General features: G+C 43.5%; 1 protein-coding gene across 1 annotated transcript in view; it reads right to left on the bottom strand.

The window, feature by feature from the left end:
* The window catches only part of Tg (thyroglobulin), a 184,647-nt gene extending 182,597 nt beyond the window's left edge, over window positions 1-2,050 (bottom strand). Inside the window, exons 1-2 of the mRNA XM_052747930.1 lie at window positions 1,728-2,050; window positions 1,249-1,408 (exon numbers count right to left, since the gene is read on the bottom strand). Coding sequence (XP_052603890.1) covers window positions 1,249-1,408; window positions 1,728-1,953 — 386 coding nt within the window. The 5' untranslated portion in view covers window positions 1,954-2,050. The remainder of the gene's footprint in view (window positions 1-1,248; window positions 1,409-1,727) is intronic.
* Window positions 2,051-22,496: the final 20,446 nt, after the last annotated feature.

Raw genomic sequence — 22,496 nt, 5'->3', positions numbered from 1 at the left:
TGGGTCCGAGTGTATACAGTGCTTCTCATTTTATATTGATTATTTAAGCATGTAAGTCCTTTACAAGTACACGTAGAGAACTTATAGAAATGTATGCATATGATCGTACTCATGCTTTTTAATGGGTTCTATCCCCTTCGATGAGGATCCCCTTTCTGTCCACCCTTGCACTACAGCCCCCATCTTCAAATGGCCTCCAACAACTGTGTGCTCCCTAGCATTACCCTCTGCCCCTGCTTCTATCCAGACCCAGCATACTCGTCTGATCAGAGGACCATATGTGCACACATATAAGGAATCTTTTGCTATTGGCTTTTAATAATTCAGTCCTGCACTTACGCTACCCATCTTGAGTTGTATTGGCATAACAGGCTTCAGAACCCTGCTCAACTTCTGCAGCTCTGATGCCTTCTTTGGAGCAGCTACTCAAGTGTTTATGGCATGTTACGTTTAGTCAGCCACTCCCCTGTTTGATGAGCTGTCACTTTTCTCCCCAGTTCTCTGCTAGGATGGAGAACAATGCGACAAACACACTGATATGTAGGTCTTCACATTCTGGTGTTTTCATTTGCATGGTGGGCTAGTGGGGGCAGAGAGTACATGTATGCGATAGTTTGACTAACAATGGCCCCCATAGGCTAATAGATTTGATCACCACATAGTGGCACTGTTTGAAAGGATTAGGAGGTGTGGCCTTGTTGGAGGAAGTGTGTCACTGGTAGTGGGCTTTGAGGGTTCAAAAGCCTATATCAAGCCCAGAGTGCTCTCTCTCTCTCTTTCTCTCCCTCCATCCCTCTCCCTCTCTTTCTCTTTCTCTTTCTGCCTACGAATCAGTATGTAGCTCTCAGCTACTGCTCCAGCATCTGCCTGCATGCCACCATCCTTCCCACCATGATGACAATGGACTAAACCTCTGGAACTGTAAGCAAGTCCCCAGTTAAATGCTTTCTTCTATAAGAGTTGCCATGGTCATGGTGTCTCTTCACAGCGATAGAACGATGACTAAGATAATGCAATTGTAATTACAGTAGCTGTTCCCAGCTGGTTTTTTTTAAAAGGGCTCCTGACAGGCTGAACTTGCCGGTCAGTGACAAATGGGAACAAGGCATCTCTTTCTTAATTCTCCACCAGGCTGCATGCAACACATGACACTCCCGGATCCTAATACATACGTGAGCTTGAAGAGCCAATGGTTCCCTAAGTGCCACCCCATCCCCCCACACATACAAGGGAACAGTTTACCCTTACCTGTTGTAGCTGTGGATCAGGTCAAAGATCATCATATCTGTGGTGTTGACAAACTTGCACTGGACAGGCATAAACTCCCCATCTGCAGAGCACTGGGGTGGCGACTTATCCCCTACCCCATGGAGGAGACGACGGTTTCGGATCTCACAGCTCCTCGGACCTAAACATTGTTATGCAAAGTTGTTCAGACCTTATGGATGGGTGGGTGCATATGTGTCTGTAGTCAAGATGCAGGTACTTATGCTACCCATGGGACCCATGGAACCCCACCAGTGCCCAAACTAGTCCACCAAAGGCTCACAAGCATTTGTTGAAATCCTGTTTGGGCTTGTAGTTGTCTAAAGTCATACAACTGCCTATGTGACACTTTTCCTCTCCCTCAAGGGCCAGGAACTCTCTGTGTTGTCAGGCATGTGATTTGTGGGGAGCCAAACTACAACGCACTCAGGCATTCTGGTGCCCATGACAGTGACACTTACACCGAGTTGGCCTCCCCAGCTGGCGGGTGCCATACACCTCCATCCCTTCTGTGTCTACACACCAGCATTGCACCTGCCACAGGTCACACTGCACAGGTGCATAGTCCCCCGAATCCTGGCACTGAGGGAGGTAGAGGGCATCTGTGCTGTTGATGTAGCTGCTCAGCAGGATCTGCTGCCTCTGTAGCTGGCAGAAGGACAGACCTGGGGGCACAGAAAGAAGCATCAGAGAAGGGCTTTGGGGAGCACACAGGATCCAGCCCAGGAGGGCCCTTCCTCCCTGAGGGACACTCAGTCAGACATTCAGAAGGCTCTGTCATTTGGGGAACTGAGCCAGAGTGGGATGACTCTCACTAGCACCTTGGCACTGTAGAGGAGTTTCCGGTAGGGTTGACAGAGCATCTGAATCTGGAGTTCTGTGTGGGCTGCCTGTGTTGCCGGGGGAACTGCTTCACTACTCTGTATTTCTCTCTCTCTCTACAAGTGAGAAGACAGCTGACTCAACCCAGATATGGGAGGAAAAGCCCCTTTGTCTTCCATGGAATAGCTCCTATGGAATAGCTACCATGCACAAGGCATATCACATTGCAGATCCTCACACAAGGGAAGCAGGTTCTCCCTTCACTTTGTGGATTGGGGTTGTGTGTGTGTGTGTAGATCAGAGAGGATGGGCGACTTTGATTAAGGTGATGATGTCAGAGGGTGTGAGGAACCATCGTGGTTCCCAAACCAGCCATGCTGGCCTCATCAAACCAAAGACCCAGATGGAGCTGTCATCTATCCACTGAAAAGGACCTTCCCTTTAAGCCTTGCTTTCACCATCGGACCGAGCATTGCTGAGCTCTGACCTGGCTTCAGAACCCTTCGATGTCTACTGGCCATAATTGACTCAGTGCTGGGCATGGTGGCTGGCTCATAGGAAGTCATTGCTGGCCACTGACTAGGCTTGAGAATCTCATATGGTTTTCATAGTGGTCTTTGAGAAACTGGACCTTCTGCATATCCAGTGAGGAGGAGCCAGCAGCCCAGTTCATTTACTTAAGCTCTGTCCTTGTTCCTAGATGTGGGGTGTCCCAGTGTCAGGCCCCCCTGATTTTTTCCACATAAGTTTTTAATTTTTTATTTGGTTTATTTGGTAAAAATATCCATTCCAATATAATATCTTCCCTCTGCATTAATATTCCTGTTGGGGAATGCCTAGAAGGTAAAATAACCAAAATGCAATCCAGCTTTGGATCAATATGATCTGGGTGCCCCTTTGCTACTTACAAGCTGTTGGCCTCCCCAGCTGCCTGCTACCAGGGACTTCTCTGCCATCAACATCCACACACCAACAGGATTGGCCATCATTTTGGCATTGGACTGTCCTGAAGAGAGACATACCACGTGATACCATAATGGGTTTCTGAAGCCACATTCTGGCTCCAGCTCATTGAAACCAGGGGCTAGCAAGTCACACAGAAAAGCCAAAGTTGTGATCAGACAAGGCCCCAGAGTGAGTCCCTAGGGCAGGGGAGTCTACACTGAGAGTTTCAGGATGGCCTGGGGTAGAAGGCTAGGTAGGGAGAAGCATATATGGAGATCCTCCTGGGGGCAAGGCGGGCCTTAATCATCAGTGGCTAGAAGAAGAAACACTTGGGGAGCCACATACACAAGGCTGGCAAAGAGGGAGGTGCACCCCTTAACTCCTCCCTCACAACTCTGAAATTCCCGGGGCTCCTGGAGAGAGAGCCGGCAGTTTTTGCCCAAGGGAAGCTTGAGTAAGGAAGCAGGGTGGTATTTCACAGCTAGAGAGGAGACCTCTCCACTGGACTGCACAGCACGGGGAATAAGGGCTCCTGCTCCATAGGGAAGAGGAATTTAGACCTTAGCCTGACTCTAGGTGGAGGAAGACAATCCCAGGACCCAAGATGTGCCAGGGCACCTGCAAAAGCTCCTTTCAAAGCAGGAGGAGGAAGTGGCCTAGTAGCCCAGGGAAGCTATGAAAACAGGGTAGGCCAAGTTACAGGCACTTGCTGCTTTGCCCACCAGGGAATTAGGGGACAGGTGCCTAGGAGCACCCTTACCTCTACTTGGGCTTTGCTAAAAGACCTTGCACATTATGTTGTAAGGCAGTAAAAATAAAGCTTCAGCAAGAATTGAGGGGCTGTCAGGGGCTCTCTTCAGTAGACTATCTGTACGTGAGGACAAGAGGAGCCCCCTCCAAATGACAATATAGCTCAGGATCTCTGAGGAACTGGGTGGCTACAACTGGGAATTACAGGGACAAGATGTGAGCTCTTTAGAGCATTTTGGGTTCCCGGGGCTCCTACTAAAGCCAGTCTTACTGGAAACTTCCATCTTCAGAGCACTGTGGAACATATTCAGCCTGCTTCAGAAAGGCCTTCTCCCTCTGCAGCTCACAGGGGCGGAGTGGCTGGGCATCTACCTGGTACTCTATGTGAAGGGAAGTGACACATGAGAAGGGTTCAGGCCAGGTCCCTGTCACACAAGACAGTCCTTCAGATTCAGACACGCGACCTTTGCTTTCCCAGTCTTACGGATTAAGTTGGCAGTCCCTAATACCATCCCCAGTGCAAAATTAGTTCATTTAATCATCTGTACTCTCCTGGGAGGTGATGGGAATATCTCCATTCTCCCGGGAGCATCAAGCCGCAGGCATCAGTGAGAGTACACCTTTTAAAAAAGGGTTCCCTTTTTGGGGGTCCTCGTGTACCTAAGCCACTGTGAATTAGGATAAAACACCATAAGGAAATTGGTCTTGCGGTCACCAAGTAATGCTTGTGGGGGTACACCTTTCAGGGTCACAAAGCACATGCCTCTTATTTTTCACTAAGGACCCACATGATGTTCTGATCTCACTCAGAAATCATAACCACCTCAGGACCTAAGTGTGTATGTTCTTTGTACAACCTATCCACCCTGAGTGTGTGTGTGTGTGTGCGTGTGTGTGTGTGTGTGTGTGTGTGTGTGTGTGTGTGTGTGTGTCTGCATGATGTGCACATTTGCGTGTGCACATTTGCGTGGAGGCCAAGGGTCCACATTGAGTGTCCTCCTCACTAACTTCTCTATGTTTTACAGCAGGGTCTCTCACTGCTCCTAGAGCCCACTGACTGACTAAACTGACTGGCTAGTGAGCTTCAGGAATCCACCCATCTCTGCCTCTTCTAGGCCTGGGGTTTCAGATATACATTATAGGGCCAGGAGTCTATGTGGATTCTTAGAGATCCAAAATCAGGTGCTCATAAACACACACCAAGGAGATGGCCAACTGAGTCATCTGCTTGGCTTCCTTCTGTCTGATTTTTTGGGGGGTGGGGGGAGGCCTTTCAAGACAGGGTTTCTCTGTGTATCTTTGGAGCCTGTCCTGGAAGCCCAGGCTGTAGCCCAGGCTCTGTAGCCCAGGCTGGCCTCAAACTCACAGAGATCCGTCTGCCTCTTCTTTCTGAGTGTTGGGATTCAAGGCATGTGCCACCACTGCCCGGCCGCCCTCTGCCTGATTTTTAACATAGAAACTGAAACTTGGCAATCTATTCACAGTTGAACAGGTAAGTGGCTGAGCCCGATCCAGAGCTCGGGTCTCTCTTAAGCCACAGGGTGATCTATCCTGTTTATTCCCTGCCATAATCTTCTCAAATGCTGTCATGGCTGGAAGACTCTTTGGAGCATCCAAATACATATCAAAAGCATATGCAAATGTCAAAAATATGAGATAAGCATGAGATGAGGGAGGCTATGATTGAATTCGTTTCTTTATCACTACCGCACCAATTCCTAGCTCTAGGATCTCAGGCCACACAGCTCACCTCTCTGAACCTCTTTTCATCCAGACAAAGAAGAGCAAATATCTAGCCTCTGCATTTGTGAGGTTAGATGAGATCAAGCATGTCTAGGGGCCCTCCCAGAGCCTGACTGAGCCCCATGCCTGAGAACTCCCTCTCAAACCCATGGCTTCAGCCTTAGAACTTACCAAAGATGTTAGCTGCTACCAGACAGACTGAGCTCCACAAAGCAAAGACCCACAAGACCAGGGCCATCTTCCTGCCCCCTCCTAGGGATAAAGGGCTAGGAGCAATGTCCTGCTTGAGTCCCCTCATCAGGGAGCCTTTATAGTCCAGGGGCAAGCACTGCTCTCAAGTTCAAGGACACTTGACAGGGCAGCAGAACACCTTGTTTTCTCTGCCAGTCACAGGAACTCTCTCCACTTGAGCAGACTCAAGTGGTCAGTAGGGTGACCACTCTAGGCTGTGGGGACAAGAAATGGGAGGGGGACACCAAAATCCCTCTTTACAGGCAAATGCCAGAGTTCTGTACTTTTAGGGGTGACAGAGTTGGATTGTACCACTGTGAAGGATAAAATGTTTCCTCTTCTCCTCATGATTCCCTCACTGCCTCCTCCTCCTCCTTCTTCTCTCCTCCCTTCCTTCCTCCAGTATTGTTTTAGAGCTTAAAATCTGTAGACTCTATTCTAGAAAATGAAGCCATTGGCAGAAAACAGGAAAATTCTTCCCTCATTAATGTTGAATTGTACCGAAGGAAACCAAGGTCACCTCACATACTCTCACATGCACGGGTACACACGCATATGGACACACCTTTCTCTAGTCCTTCCATAATTTTTCTGGGGTCTAAACCCCACCCAGTTAGCAGAGGCAGAAGTGGGATTCTCTCACACAGAAGGGCCACATGTCCTTGTGGTTTCTCTCAGCACCTGCTTCCCTCCTTCCCAGCTGCCCCTGCACAACCTTTGAAAACAAGCTAAGCAGACCGTGGCCATGCATGCCTCCTTGTCTGCAGGGTCTCTTCAAAAGAGCAAATAGAGAATCAAGGAGTGTGGGTCAACCATGCCACCACCACTGTTGTCATTATTTTTTCAACATGCACAGGGCGTCATCATTGTGCCGGACATCATTGCGTCAGTGTGTAACAACAAATACACAGAACAGCCCAGCAGGGCAGAGGGCCGTGAATGACCTCTCACCAGAGGGGTGGAGGAAGAGGACCATGTCAGAATCTGAAGAAAAGTGTCCTTAGCACCAGGAAGGAGAGCTGGGGAAAGAGGGTATGCCTCCACCAGGCAGAAACCAAGGGTTAACTCTCTGCACTGGGTGTAGACATGGAGGGAGGCTGCAGAAACCAGGCTGGTTAGCTATGGCTTACTCAGTCTTAGATGTAAGTGCACAGCATTGGCGGCTGTGTTAGCTGGCTTGAACTGCCTTCACAGAGTATCATGGAGGTAGTGGCTTACACAGTGGACATGCCTCTTGTTGGAGTTCTGGGGACTGGAAGACTGAGATGAAGGAGCCATGGTTGGTTACTGAGGCTCCTCTCTGTGGCTTATGGGTCACTGGCCAGTCTCTGCCTTCATGTGGTATTTTCCCCCTGGATGTCTGGGTCCTAATCTTTCCTGAAGATATCAGCCACTTTAGGTTAGGGACTACTTTAAATAGCCTTATTTTAATTTAGTTATATGGCTGTACTGAGCTACAGAAGGAAGACTCAACATAGGAATTTGGAGCTGGGATGCATAAATCATCCCTAAACACCTAAATATGTTTTGTTTGTGATACAAACTGAGTGTGGGATTAAGACAGGCAAGAAACCCTGCTCCTTGCCACCTTCCTGGGTATCTACACTTTTAATATTTCTCTACCACTCCCTCCCCCGCAGCCAGGCCTCTCCACAGAGCTCAGGTCCCCTCTCCTTGGAAGCTTCACAGACTGTTCCGTCCAAATAATTCCCATGCTGGTGGTTTCATTCTGATTGCCAGCCTGAGGGCTTAGTCTTCTTTCTTCACAGCAAACATCTTTCAAATCCCAGCAGGCAGCCCCCATTCCCTGCACCCTCACCTATCTGCATCTTTGGAACCCCACAGCTCTAGGCTAGCAAGGCAGGAGAGCTCCTGTCTGAAGCTCACAGCGTCTCCTTCACCCGCTGCAGGGGCAGTCCTAGAACATATCAGAAAATCCAACCCTCACCACCAGTCATAGAGACTCACTCCCAGGTGCTCAGGAAAGCTAAGTGCAGGGATATTCAGTCACCTTGGAAAGAGAACAACTCACTAAGACAGGTTTCCAGCAAAGGTGGCTCAAGGGGCTGTGTTGTGCATCCTGAAAGGAACTCCGGAGGGAGAAGTCCACATGCCCAGCCCCTACTGCGCAGGCTGTAAGGGCCTGGTGATCCCATACTCTGGAGACCATCAGCACCTGTTAGGAGAGTAGGGTCAGGCCAGCCCTGTGCATCCCACCATCTCCCATTTGCAGATTTTTCAAAGCAGGTGCGTCTCAGACATTCGAAGGTGGCAGTGAAGAGGTTTGTCACAGACCCACTGTGCCCCCTGCCTTGCGTGCGCCGTGCCCCAGGGTAGCCAGCGTAGGCTGAGTGCTTAGTCACTGTGTCTGGCTCGGACCCTGGGAAGCATTGGAGTGTAGGTAGGTGTCGGGGCCAGATCCTCGCTGGGGTGTCTTTGCTCCATTGGATCTGGTGCTTCAGCGCCTTTAGGCATGACCCGTGAAGCAGGATGAAGAGGGCTCTGGGGGAGAGGAACAGGTGGTACTCGATACTCAGACTCACCTGAGAGACCACTGAAGTGGGTAGTGTGAGCTCAGTACTGGGCAGAGCAGTGTGGGCTTCAGTCCACACCAGAGCTGCCCTGCTCCACCAGAAGAGGGCTTCTCTCTACCCAGGCAGTAGAGCGGAGCAAGGCCTTCATTATCCCCCATATGAACTGCCTCCTCACCGTGACTCAGCTCCTCACCTCTGCTTTACCTTTATCCACTGAGACCCAGAACATGGCTTCCACGCTAACTCCACGAGCTTCCACTTCTGGCTTAGACCTCCATCACTCTGGTGGAGGACTCCTCCTCAACACTGGTACAGGTGCTCCTTGGTTCTAAATGCAAAGGCTCAACCTTTGTTTCCTTCTTTCCCTAACACAGGGCCTCTGTGCATAATTAGACATGCGGGAGATGTGTTAAAAACGCAGTCATTTGAGTACACGGGGAGATATTACAAATGAAACTTCATACACCTCCACTTCTGAGTCCACCAATCCCTGGAACCCTCATAGGGAACTGCTTTCTAGCTCTTTCCTCCCAGCTTTGGTCCACCACAGTACTGGTATTGTCACAGACCCACTGTCCCTCCTGCCTTGCGTGGGTCATGTCCCAGGTTAGCTGGTGGCCTCCAGAGCATAGGATCACTAGGGCCCTTACAGCCTGTGCAATAGGAGCTGGGCATGTGGACTTCTTCCTCCCGAGTTCCTTTCAGGATGCACAACACAGCCCCTTGAGCTACCTCTGCTGGAAACCTGTCTTAGTGAGTTGTTCTCTTTCCAAGGTGACTGAATATCCCTGCACTTAGCTTTCCTGAGCACCTGGGAGTGAGTCTCTATGACTGGGAGTGAGGGTTGGATTTTCTGATATGTTCTAGGACTGCCTCTGCAGCAGGTGAAGGAGACCCTGTGAGATTTAGACAGGGACCCTATGTTCCCTTTAAGGACAGCTTCTACCTCTTTCTCACACATCCACCCTGTGACTCAAAGCCACATCCTTCTTTTTCTTGGATCACCTGGGCAATAACAAAATCCTTTAGCACTTGATTTCTCTGTCCAGAAAGGTGGGCTAGAAATGCTTTTCCCTGTCCTTCCTAAGAGTGGCTGGACCTGTGGACATCACCTGCGAACAAACACAAGAAGACACTGAAAAGTGGAGGGAACAAGGAAGACAGATAAGCTAACCTCAGGTCCAGAGGAGTGTATGGTAGCAAACCCCTGGGTTTGAATTTCAATCTCACATGAGAAGCTTGCAAATCACAAATGCCACTGAACACAGATAAAACCCAAACAACCAATCAGAAAAGCCTCCCAAAGCCACGATCCCAGGAATGTGGGCCAGGCTGGCATGATAGAAACTTTTAGAAAATAACTTCTGGGCAAGAGCAGCCATTGCAGAAAAACTCCAGTCAGCCACTTCTGAGCCAACAAAGGCCAAGGGAAGAGCCAGGATGCCCACCCTGCTGGGAAGTCAGGACGTCCCTCTCTCTGGTATCAGTGGAACCTTCAGGGGACCAGCAAGATGCCTCTGCTTCTACTAGGGTAGTGTCAGAAGCAGTCGAGAGGAGAATCAAGACCTTCCCAACACCCTGTCGTATCTATGTCATCTCCCTGTGATACCAGCCAAGACCATGTGAGGATCACCCTGAGTCTCCTACCAGGAGGCAGAGGAGGGCTGAACTCCCAGGCCCACCCCCTGACAGATCGCTGGGGACTAGAACAAGGAACTCAACTCCAGTCCCACCAGACAGTAGCAGAGAGGCTGTGCTCTTCCCGCTGCAAGGGTGGAGGAGGAGCCCTGCTCACAAAAAAAAATGAAAAGACTCATTTTCTGCAAGACCACACAGCTTTGGTTAAAAAAAAAACAAAAAACTGTTTGTTGTACCAAGAACCAGGAATATCTTAACTTGTATTTAAAAATCAAAGAAACAATGGCTATGTGTGGGTGATATTTGAGTTATCTTGGGGTGATATGATTATAAATGAATTAATACATGTAAGATGCACATCATAAAGTCTGACATGCAGTAAACACTCAATAATATTTTCTTGCGAATACAGAGGTTTTCAATGGTGGCAGCCCAATCAGTCTGATTAAAGGTGAGCATCCTTGCCTTTAGCGTCTTGATTTCTGTTTCCTTCGAGAACACCCTGTGCTACAGTGAAGATGAATGCACCTATAAATTCCCCCCGCCCACTATTTCCATGGGCAACCATCTAAAGCCATTTGCCATGTTAGTTGTTGCCTTGGATTATGGCTCTAAAAGTTTTACAACCCTTATAGATCTTCACCTCAGGAATCCCTCCATGTGTTCCTGAGTGTTTTCAGTAGGAGCACCACGCTCAGATCAAGGACACTTCTGAAGACAATGATGCTTCTGAAGACAGAGCTCTCCCCCTTTGTCAGTCACCCTGGGTTTTGAGCATTTGTTTTGCTTGTTATTCTCTGCAGGAAACGGATGTGGCCCTGACATTTTCATTATGGTTCCTTTTGCTTTTGAGAAGACCCTGCCTGTGATCCAGCAATTGAAGTAGCTTCCTAAGTCACTCTTCTGTGGCTTCTTGGTTGTCAACTTAATGGGATTAAGAATCACCATGGAAACAAAGGTCTGGGTATATCTGTGAGGGTGGGGTTGGGTTAATTGGGGTGAGAAGACCTCCCTCCTAAATATGGGCACAAGGATCTCATAGGATGAAGTCCCAGACTGAATAAAAAGGAGAAAGCAAACCGAGCACCAGCGTTCATCATTATTTCCTGATAGTGGAAGCAGTGTGACCAACTGAGTCATACCCTGCACAGTGGTCTGCCAACAGTGCAGATTTGGATGCTGCCTCCCTTGCTCTGACTCCTTTCTATGGGTCTCACATTAGTGCTCCTCACTTTGGACTCACTAATGTGTAAGTTTTCCAGAAGCAGTGCCTGTGTCTCTGACTCCATCTGAAGACGGATGACATATAAAAATTATGGTATGCAGTGAAACAGTCAAAGCCTAAAGGGAAATTCATAGCTTTAAGTGCCTAAAATAGAAGGAATTAATATCCAAAGTCAGCTACCATAGCTTCTACCTTAAAGGGTTAAAGAAAAAAAAAAGGAGAACAATGAAATAAGGGATATATTAAAATATCAGAGAAAAAAATAAATGAAATAAAAACCACAATAGTAAAAATGAAATGTAGAAATAACCAGCTTCTTAAAAAAAAAAAAAAACTTAGAAATTTGAGAAGCCTCTAGGTAGACTGATAAAGAGGAGTGAGGAATGAATTAAGAAAGAAAGAAGGAAGGAGGGGGAAGGGAAGGGAAAGGAAGGAAGGAGGGAGGGAATAAAGGAAAGAAAAAGGAAGGCAGAGCTGGCAATAAAATCAAGTACAAAAGAGGACATCACTGCAGATTACATGTAAATTTAAATTAAAGTAGTTATAAAGTATATTTATGAAAACTATTATGGTTGCTATGTAAACAATTAGATAGTATGTATAAATTTCTAGAAAGAAACAAACCTCAAAGAAATTAGAGGGCTCCAGAGATGTCTCGGCACCAGAACCCTGGCAGCTTATAACTTCCTATAACTCCAGCTCTAGATGCCCTCTCCTGGCCTCCGCTGCCATTTATGTGTACACACCAACACACACATTTACCCATATACCAACAACTAAAAATCAAAGTAAAATATTTTTGAAAAGAAAAAAATTAGAACAGTGAATAGATGAGTATCAATAATACTGAATTTCCTAAATGGCTTTACTGATGAATTCTACTAAACATTTAAGGAAGAAATAAGATGAACTTCAAAGTTTTCCAGAAAATAGAGAAGTGAATATTTCATCTGACACAAACCAGTATTATCTTGTTATTAAGGCTAAACATGTAAGAAAAAAACATTTCTCATTATTGTGGATGCATTGTTCCTAGCGGCATGACATAAAACCAATATAAAAACTAGATTACATATAATAACCAAGTAGAGTTGATTCTGAGAGTGCAAAGTTGGTTTAACTTCTAAAAGTAGTGCAACATAAAACGAACCATGATGAAAGACAAATGCATATGACCATTTATATAAGAATAAAGATAAGCATGGACAACTTTTTAAATCCAATACCAGAATAGCCCAACCACAAAACTCCAACTTCCATCGTAAAAACTCTTGGAAAAGTATGAGCTGAGACTAACTTCTTAAATCCAAGTTTTAAAAGGGCACATACCAAAACTTGTGGATAATATCACATTCAGTGGTGCAAGACTAAAAGCTTTCCTAGGAAGAAATGATCCAAGGATGTCCACTCTCACCATCATAATCATTATCATCCATAACTGGATATTTTTGCCCATGCTAAGTCATTAATTGCATATGCATTAGAAAGAAGTAAAAATGCGTAAATCTTAGGGTATGCACAAACATCCTGTGATTAATGAGCACTTTCATGAGGGTTACAGGGTTCATCTCAATTTCGTTCCTTACTCATAGTCGTGAAATCTCTAAAAACAAAATCAAGAGAATAATTTCAATTATATCATAATCAAGAATAAATGACAGCATTGGTTCCTCTTCCCATTGCTATGATAAAATAACCTGATAAAAATAACTCAAGGGATAGAAGATTTCTCTTCACTTACAGTTTGGAAGGAAGTCCATCATGGCAGGGAAGGCGTGGTGACAGAAATATGCAGCAGCTGGTCACATTATCACAATCAGGAAGTAGACAGATAAATGCATGCTGCTGAGCAGTGTCCTTTCCCCCTTTTAATCAGCGCAGGACCCAACCTGATGCAAATAACCTAGTCAGGAAAATCCCTCATACACATGCCCAGAGGAATCTTCCCAGTGATTCTAGGCCTTGTCAAGGTGACAATCATGATAAATCATTACAAGCCAATTCCTTGTCAAATTGACACATTCAAACATACAATGTTTGGGTTATAACTGTTGTAATTTAATGGCTATGGGAACGGACCACAAAATGTAACAAAACCCACATTAGAAGTTTATTGTGAGGACGTGGAGAGAGAGAATTTGTGGAGGCTGCCTCAGAAAGGGAGGTGGCAGGGAGAGAGCAAGGGATGGACAGAGCCTGTTTTTAAAGGGGGCTTAGCACATGCATACAGAGGCTTATGCGGCCACACAGCGCATGCATACTTAGATTAGTGGTGACATATGGTTGTAAGACCCTGGGCTGACTAAGCGTTTGCCTGACTACTGACAGCACATATGCGGCTGTAGGACCCTAGATGATGTCAAAAAGGCTAACAATAATCTTGCACCCTTTGTTCGATTAGGTTCATGGCCATCATGTAGGTGCAAAATGCGTTGTGTCCAATTTCAAAAATCTCGATAATCTTTAACAGTTCCAACACTATTTAATTGCCCAAAGTGTCTTCTGAGACTGAAGGTGCTCTTTTATCTTTGAACTCCAGTACAACCAAAAAAAAAAAAAAAAAAAACCAAAACCAAGTTACATACTTCCAACATACAATGGTGCAAAATAAATATTGCTGTTCCAAATGGGAAGTATGGAGGCCTAGGAATGATCAGACCAAAAGCAATATTCAAATCCATCAGGGAAAAACTAAATCATGAAGATCCATAATCAGCATCTGAGGTTCATGATGGAGCTGTGCAGGTTCCAAAGAGGCCTCGAGCTTTGCTGCCTGTAGCACACAAAGCTTCTCTCCCGGGTGAGTCTATTCCATCTCTGAATCTTTCCTCAGTGAAACATCCCACAGTCCTGGGATTTTCAACATCTTGGGGTCTCCATTGCCTCGCCTTCAGAGCTTCCTGCAGTGGAAGTCTATCAGAGCCCGCTTGGACCACAGTTCTACCTGCTTCTGTGTTCTGACTCTAGAAAACACCACTCTGGGATGTTGCTCTCAAGGAACAAGGGACCCCTTCAGCTATTTTCTCAGTTCAAGTTCTCTCCTCTCAAATAAGTTTCCATGATTACAAGTCCAAGTCTTTACTGAGGGCAAACAGCAAGGTTTGCCCTCAGGGCACATTTCCTATTGTTTCCGGGGAGAACCAGATGTTTCTCATTAACTATACAGTTTCTTTTTCTGCACACACCCTGGTGGCAACTTTCAACTTGCTCAAGCTCTTTTCCTCTGCAAACTGTACTTTTTCTTGTTTTTTAGTCTTTCTGCCCAACTCTTGGCTCTTTTCCATTGTAGACTTGGATAGGAGCAGAAATCCTTAGCCATAGCCATGCCACAGCCTAAATACTCTGCTTTCTTTTAAATTTCCACCAAAGAAATAAGTCAGTTTTAAAAAACTTGTTCTCATGAAAATTCTCAGGACACATGCAGAATGCGGACATAGTTTTTGGCCCGATTGCAGCAAGAACAGCCTCTAGCTCAGTTCTCAATAGGTTCCTTATTCCCTTCTGAAGCTTCATGAGCTGGGCCTTCATTATCTGTGTTCTTTCAGCTTGGTGTTTCTGCTTAAAGTAGTCAAGTTGCAAATTCTTCCACCTTCCTCCTGAAGGGGAAAAATCAGTAGTCCTCCTGAGAGTTGGCCCCCATCTCAAAGTATATCTGCTGACCTGTAGATAAACTTAGAGCTGACCAGTAGGTGAACCCAGTGCTGACCATTAGATGAACTCAGAGCTGACCAGTGACTGAACTGGAACAATAAATCTGAATGTGTATATCCTGGACCCAGCAAAACAGGATATAGGGAGTAAAAATTTATGTCTCTGTAGATACCCTGCATCCTGTCAGCCATTAGTAATGTCACGCTTATAGTTCAGCCAATAACTGCAAAGAACTACCTCACCCCTAGCTCCCTCGTCCAATCCTAAGACACTAAGATATGTAACCCACTGCTCATAAACTTTTCCCTATATAAACCCCTTCGAATAAGTGCTCGATAAGTGCTCGGGACTTCCTCCTTCACACGCTGTAATAGAATGTTGGATGAGGTCCCTGCCGGGCTTGGCTTGAATAAAGAAACCTTTTGCCTTTGCATGGAAGTCAGCTCCGAGGTGGTCTTGTTGGCGGGGGAGGGGGGGGACGGCGGGGGCCACGACACTCACATGGGCATAACACCTCCCACAAACCAAGTTTCAAATTCTTCTACATTCCTCCCATAAATCCAGTTTCAAAGGTTGAAAAACCACACAGCCATGTTTATGACGGAAATGACCACACTTCTGTACTAGTATTTTGAATTAGTTATTTCCAGTTGCTATGATAAAATATCGTGAGAAAAACAACTTACCTAAGAAAGGGTTTATATTAGCTTCTGATTGGAGGGATGGTCCATCAATCATTCAGGGAAGGCATGGTAGCAGGAGTCTGAGGCAGCCAATCAGATCACATCAACAATCAGCATTCCTTTCCTCTTTTTCATTTAGCCAATGACCATGCCCTAAAATGATGCCACCACATTTGTAATGGGTATTCCTACCTTAGTTAACCAAATCGGGAAAATCTCTCGTGGCCGTGCTCAAAAACCAGTGTCTCTGAAAGCTGACTATTAATATCAACTATTACACTCTATCTAGGTACTTCTGTAGAACAATCAAATAATGATGGTTATATGGATTTATTTTGCACGTTTTCCCGGCTAATTCATGCCATTTTCCTGCTGATGTCAAACTGTCTTCGTTTCTATGCATTTATAGTATAGTTTGAATATTTTAACCTTTAAAAAATTCTGTCAATTCTATTGTCACCCCCCCCCCTCCCGCACTCCACCCCCACCCCCCACACTTTTGCATCTTAGGATCAAACTGTCAACTTACTCTCAATTCTGGGATTTTGACAAAAAATTTTATATGTATTGATCAATTTCCATCTTAATACTGAATTTCTTCTGATGTGTGAGCACAGTATATTTCTAAGTTTAGTCTAAGTGTTTGCATTTTTTCATGCCATTGAAAATAGTATTGATATTTAGTTGGTTTCCAATTGCTCTCTGCTAATGTACACGTACAATAGTTTTAGTGGATTTCCTTAGACTTTACACATATACAGGTCGTCTGAAAACACCTTTTCTATTTGAATGGGTGTACATTTTGTTTCTGTTTATTCCTTTACTGACAAGTGCCCCATTATTTCCTGGATGGCAGGGCATCCAAGGAAATGCTAGAAAAAAGAGGCAGTGGATATTCTTGCCTTGTTCTGTGTCTGAGGGAAGAACATTCTCACCATTATGATGTTAGATTAAATTTCTTGGTAGATGGTCCTCCTAAAGTTACACAAATCCCACTGAGGTCCTTGTTTTATGATATTTTTAAATCATGAATGGATGTTGAAATATGCGAAATACTTTATTATTAAGTTTAATATAAAACTTGGGGCTGGAGAGATGGGTCGCTGTTTAAGAGTGCATACTATTCTTTCAGAGGGCCTGAATTCAGTTTTCAGCATCCAAGTCTGGTGGCTCATAACTTCTTATAGCTCCACCTCCAAAGTGATCTACGACCTCTGGCCTCCACTGGCACCCACACTCTGGGTACAATACCCATATGCAGACACACACATACATACATACACACACACACACACACACACACACACACACACACACACACACACACTAAAATAAATTCAAGGAACAAAGAAGATTAATGTAAAATTTTTATTCCTTTGCCATAATATATCACATTAATTTCTGAATATAAATAAATCATATTCAATCTGAATGTGATAAGTGACTCTGTATAGCTAGATTAGGTTTCCAAATATTTGCTAAGAATTTTGTGTCTATGTTTAGAAGGGAAATACACTGAACTGCAATGTTCTGTCCTTGTGTTATCTTTTCTTACTTTTAGTTCTGAAGTCAATCTTGATCTCAAAAATAGAATAGTGAAGCTCCTTTCTTGCCACTGTTTATACATATTTAAGATTATCTCTTCTTAAAAGGAATAGAATTCACATTTAGGGCTGGGTTTTCATTAAGTGAATATTTTAAAACTCAAATTCCACTTCTTTCTCTTTTGGTAGAACACATTGTCTTGTTTAAGTTCTTGGGGCACCTTTTCTACTTTATCTAAGCCTCAATTGAGTGTAGTTGTTCAAAAGCTCTCTGCATAAAGTTGTCTATTGGATTCATGTCCATCTCCTATTCTATTTTTTTGTGTTCATGTAGGAGTTTATCAGCCATATTGTCCTGTTCCAAGAGCTAATGCTCTGATTTAGACATTTCCCAAATATTTGTTCATTACTTCTTTGGTTGTAGCATACATAATTTACTTTGATTTTGCTTATAACTTCTTTGAAAAAAGCCATTTTATTTTATATGTATGAAGAATTTTCCATGTATGTATGTTTGGCAGCACATGCATGTTTGGTCACCATGGAGGTCAGAAGAGGGTATCAGGTCCATTGCACCTAAAGTGATGGATGGTTGTGAGCTGCCATGCCATTTGTTAGAAACCAAATACAGATCCTCTTTAAGACCCAAAACTACTCTTAACCACTGAACCATCTTTCCAGTTCTTACAGTTTCTTAACATGGAATCTTAAATCAGTGATTTTGTACATATTTTCTTTTCGAATATAAGTATTTAAAGCTATACTTTTCCAACATTGAGCCACATATGTGTAAATGTGCATATATAAATGTAAATCTAGACTTTACAGCTGAGAGAAAACATATTGTATTTGTATTTGTGAGTCTGGCTTATTTTGCTTAACATAATGATTTCCAGTTCTGTTTCTCTAAAAAAAAAAAGCTATAATTTTCTTCTCCTTATTGCTAAAGAAAACACCATGTGATATTTACCATATTTTCTTTTTCCATTCATCCATTATGACATCTAGGCTGTTTCCATATCTTGGATATTCTAAAGAGCAAAACAGCAGACTTGGATATACAAGTGCCCTTGCGCTTTGCTGACATAGAATTCTTTGAGTATACAATGGATCCTATGGTAGTTTTACTTCCTGTATTTTTAAGAATCCTCTGATCTAATTCTCACAGTGGCTGCAGCAGTTTACATTCCCACAAGGCACTGCACGAGCATGTTTCTCCACTTCCTTGCCAGCACTTTGCTTTCTGTACAATAGTCATGCTGACCGGGGTGAGGTAAAATCCCAATGCATTTTCATTTTCATTTCTTTGGTCGCTAAGGATATCAAACATCCCTTTTCTCAAATTTTTATTGGTCATTTCTATTTCCTCCTTTGAGAGCTGTCTACTCAGTTCCTTAGGGGTTTGGTGTATAGTTTTTACAGTTTTTAAAAATAGATTCTGAATACTAACCTCCTGAGATATGCATCTTTAGCAAGAGTTTTCTATATTCTGTCCCTGCAGATGGTTTCTTTTGCTGTACAGAAGCTTTTTGACTTCATATAGCCCCGAGTTCTTATTTCCTGTGATACATAAGGTCCTGAAGTGTTTTGTCCATTTTCCTCTAGCACTTTCAGAGTTTTGTGTCTTACACTAAGGTTTTTGACCCATTTTGAACTAATATGTGCAAGGTAAGCAATACACAGTTTTATTCATTTACATATGGACATATAGTTTCCCAGTGCTGTATTTTTTTTTAATTTTCATAAAGAGGGTACAGCTTTTTCAATATGTGTGCTTGACATCATTGTCAAAGACTAGTTGGCCATAGCTGTGGTTTAAATTCTAGGTCCTCTCTTCTGCTTCTGTGCCAGCACCATACTGTTCTTATTATGATAGCTCTATAGTATATTTTCAAATTAGGTATATTAATAACTTCAGATTTGTTTTTTTCTAAGAATTACCTTAGCCATTGGGAACTTTTTTTACGTTTCCATATGAATTCTGAAATTAAGTTTCTATCTCTGTGAAGAATACCATCCAGATTTTGATGGGGGTTGCATTGAGTTTGTAGAACACATTTGGTAGTATAGCCCTTCTTCTTCTTCCTCTTCTTCTTCCTCCTCTTCTTCTTCGTCTTCATCATTGTCTTCATCTTCCTCCTCCTCCTCCCCTTCTTCTTCATGATTATTAATTCTGCCAATCCTTGAGCATGGGAGGTCTTTCATTTTTCTAGTGACTTCTTTGACTTCCTTCTTTAGTGTCTTAAAATATCCATTCTAAGGATTTCTGTTTATTTCTAGGTATTTTTACATTTCTTATTCTATTTGTGCACATGTGTGTGAATGCACATATCACCGTGTGTGTGTGTGTGTGTGTGTGTGTGTGTGTGTGTGTGTGTGTGTGTGTGTGTGTGTGTCTTGTTTTGATTTGCTGGTTTGGTATTATTTATTGTGTTTTCTTGGGTTCAGCTAACCTCTTTAGGTTTGAGTCTTCCTTCTAGCACCTTCTGTAGGGCCGGATTTGTCGAGAGATGTTGCTTACATTTGGTTTATCATGGAATGTCTTATTTTCTCCATCTATAGTGATAGGAAGTTTTGCTGGGTATAGTAGTCTGGCTGCCATCTGTGGTCTCTTAGGACATCTGTGAAGGCCCTTCTGGATTTTAGAATCTCCATTGAGAAGTCAGGTGTTATTCTAATAGGTCTGTCTTTATATGTTATTTGGTCTTTTTCCCTTGCAGCTTTTAATATTCTTTCTTTGTTCTTTTAGTGCTTGATTATTATGTGCTGAGGGCACTTTCTTTTCTGGTCCAGTCTATTTGGTGTTCTGTATCCTTCTTGTACCTTGATAGGCATCTCCTACCTTAGGTTAGGGTACTTTTCTTCTATATTTTGTTGAAAATATTTTCTGTGCCTTTGACCTGGATTTATTCTCCTTCCTCTATTTATATTATTCTTAGATCTTGTCTTTTCACAAAGTCCCAAATTTCCTGGATATTTTGTGCCAGGAGGTTTTTTAGATTTAATATTTTATTTGATCCTGGATCCATTTCTTTTATCATGTCTTCAATGCCTGAGATTCTCTCTTCCATCTCTTATATTCTGTTGCTTCTGAGGTCCTGTTTGAGTTCCTAAATTTTTCTTATATAACCTGAACTGGCCATCTCCTGTGATCAGATTGGTGACTACCCCAATTATCATCAGAGAGCCTTCATCCAGTAACTGATGGAAATAGATGAAGAGACCCACAGTCAAGCATTAGGCCAGCTCAGGGAATCCTGCTGAAGAGAAGGAAGGATTGATTGTAGGAGCCAGAGGGGTGAAGGACATCACAAAATAACCCACAGAAACAACTAACCTGGCTCATAGGAACTCACAGAATCTGAACCAACAACCAGAGAGTCTGCATGGGACTGACCCAAACACTCTACATATGTGTGACAGTTGTGTAGCTTAGTTTATTTGTGGATTTCCTAACAGTGGAAGGAGAAGCTGTCCCTAATGCTTTGACTGACTCTTGAGAACCTATTCCTTATACTGGATTGCCTTGCTCCTTGACCAGCCTAAACACAAGGTGGGGGGTGCCTAGTATTATTGCAACTTGATATGCATGCTTTGTTGATACCAATGGGAGGCCTGCCCATTTCTGAATAGAAACAGAGGAGTGGATTGAGTTGGGGAGGGGGGAGGCGGGGGAGGAAATGGAAGGAGAGGAGGGAGGGGAAACTGCAAACAAGATGTAAAATAAGTAAATTAAATATGTAAATTAAGAAAAATGTAAAGACATGCACATAGATTTTATTGATTTTACTGCCACTTTTCAGGTCTTGAACTGTTTTATTCATTTCCTTCTATTGTTTATGTTTTCATAGATTTCTTTAGTGGATTTATTAATTTCCTCTAACATATTTATAAAAGCTATTTTGAAGTCCTTGCCTCATGCTTCATCTATATTGCAATATACAGAGCCTACTGCAGTAGGGTTGCTGATTTGTTTGGGCATCTTTTGGTCTTATTTTCTTTTTTGTTTGCTTGTTTTTCATTTTTTCTTTTATTCTTTTTCTGAGAGAGAGGGGGAGAGGGAAATAACAACATGAAGTTATGTAGGTAGGGAGGTGAGAAGGTCCTGGGAGATGCTTGGGCAGAGGAAAAAATATGATCAAATATATTTTGTGGGAAAAAATCTTGTTTTGTGGATTCGAATGTGGTGTGTGGCCTAGAATGTGGCGTTTTAGGGAATATTCCATGAGTTGCTGAGGATCATTTGTGTACTCTCAACTACTGAATGGATATTCTGTCTTTATCTGTTAAGTACAGTTTAATTCTCAATTTTAGTTCATGTGACCTAGCTAGAAGAATGGGAACACTGAAGTCAACTACCATTATGGTATGGAGTCTATTTCATCATTTATGGCCATTTGTGTTTTATAAAATCGTGAACTCAATATCCAGTGAATATGTATTTCCCTGTCATACTTTCTTCATAAATTGTTCTTTCTACTAATACAGAATGACTCTCTTCATCTTTTGGTTTTGAATTTAAATCTATGATTATATACTTAAATAGTTATTCCAGGCTTCTCCCCAACCCTCATCTATTGACTTGATAGTTGTTTCTATCCTTTGACTACCAGTTCGTGAGTTTGTTTACCAATGAGGTATATGTCTTGAAAATGACAGATAATTGGATTTTTATTGTTTCTTTGGATTAGAGACTTTTTCTTTATATTCATAAGTTGGGGGTACTGTATATAGTAAGTGTATTTTATTTTTCTATTTTCTGTATCTTTTAAAATTATGTATTCTCTGAAAATATCATACATGTGTACAATGTATCTTGATCATATCCACTCCTCAGTTCCCCCTCCAACTACGCACAGGACCTCCTATTACATCTTCCTCCCAACTTTGTAGTATTTTTTTTTTACCCACTAAGCCCAATTAGTGCTGCCCAAATGAACATAGGCAAGGGGCCATCCACTGGGAAATGAGGAACCTACAGTGGCCAAATTCCCCAAGAAAAGCAATTCTTCCGCACCTTGCAGTCACCAGCTGCCAATAGCTCCTTAGCCTTTGGAGGCTCTCCTCCATTCAGGCTAGAATTTTTAAGTGGCTTGATCATATACTGTGTAGGTCTTCCATAGGTAAGTACAGCTACTGTCAGTTCATGTGCAACGGCCATGTTATTTCCAGAGGACAACTGGTGGTGTCAGTGTTCAGACAGGTCTTGTTTAGGTAGTCATACTGTTGAGAACTCATACCTGTGGCTTCCCTATTATAAACAGAAGATCATCTTGCAGCATACTTCCTGATCTTATGCTTCTTAAAATCTTTCTGCTTCCTCTTTCATGATGTTCCCTGAGCCTTATGTGCACCAAACTGTGGCTAGGCACCACACTGCCAGTTATTCTCCACATTTTGACCAATTGTGGCTTTCTGTAATGGCTGCTGTCTGCTGAAAAAAGAAGTTTATTTGATGAGTGGA

Source organism: Peromyscus californicus, unplaced genomic scaffold (genome assembly GCF_007827085.1).
Source record: "Peromyscus californicus insignis strain IS unplaced genomic scaffold, ASM782708v3 Scaffold_20__1_contigs__length_68692818, whole genome shotgun sequence".
Lineage (NCBI taxonomy): Eukaryota > Metazoa > Chordata > Mammalia > Rodentia > Cricetidae > Peromyscus > Peromyscus californicus.
Note: the sequence above shows the minus strand (reverse complement) of the source record. Positions and strands in the feature narration are given on the sequence as shown.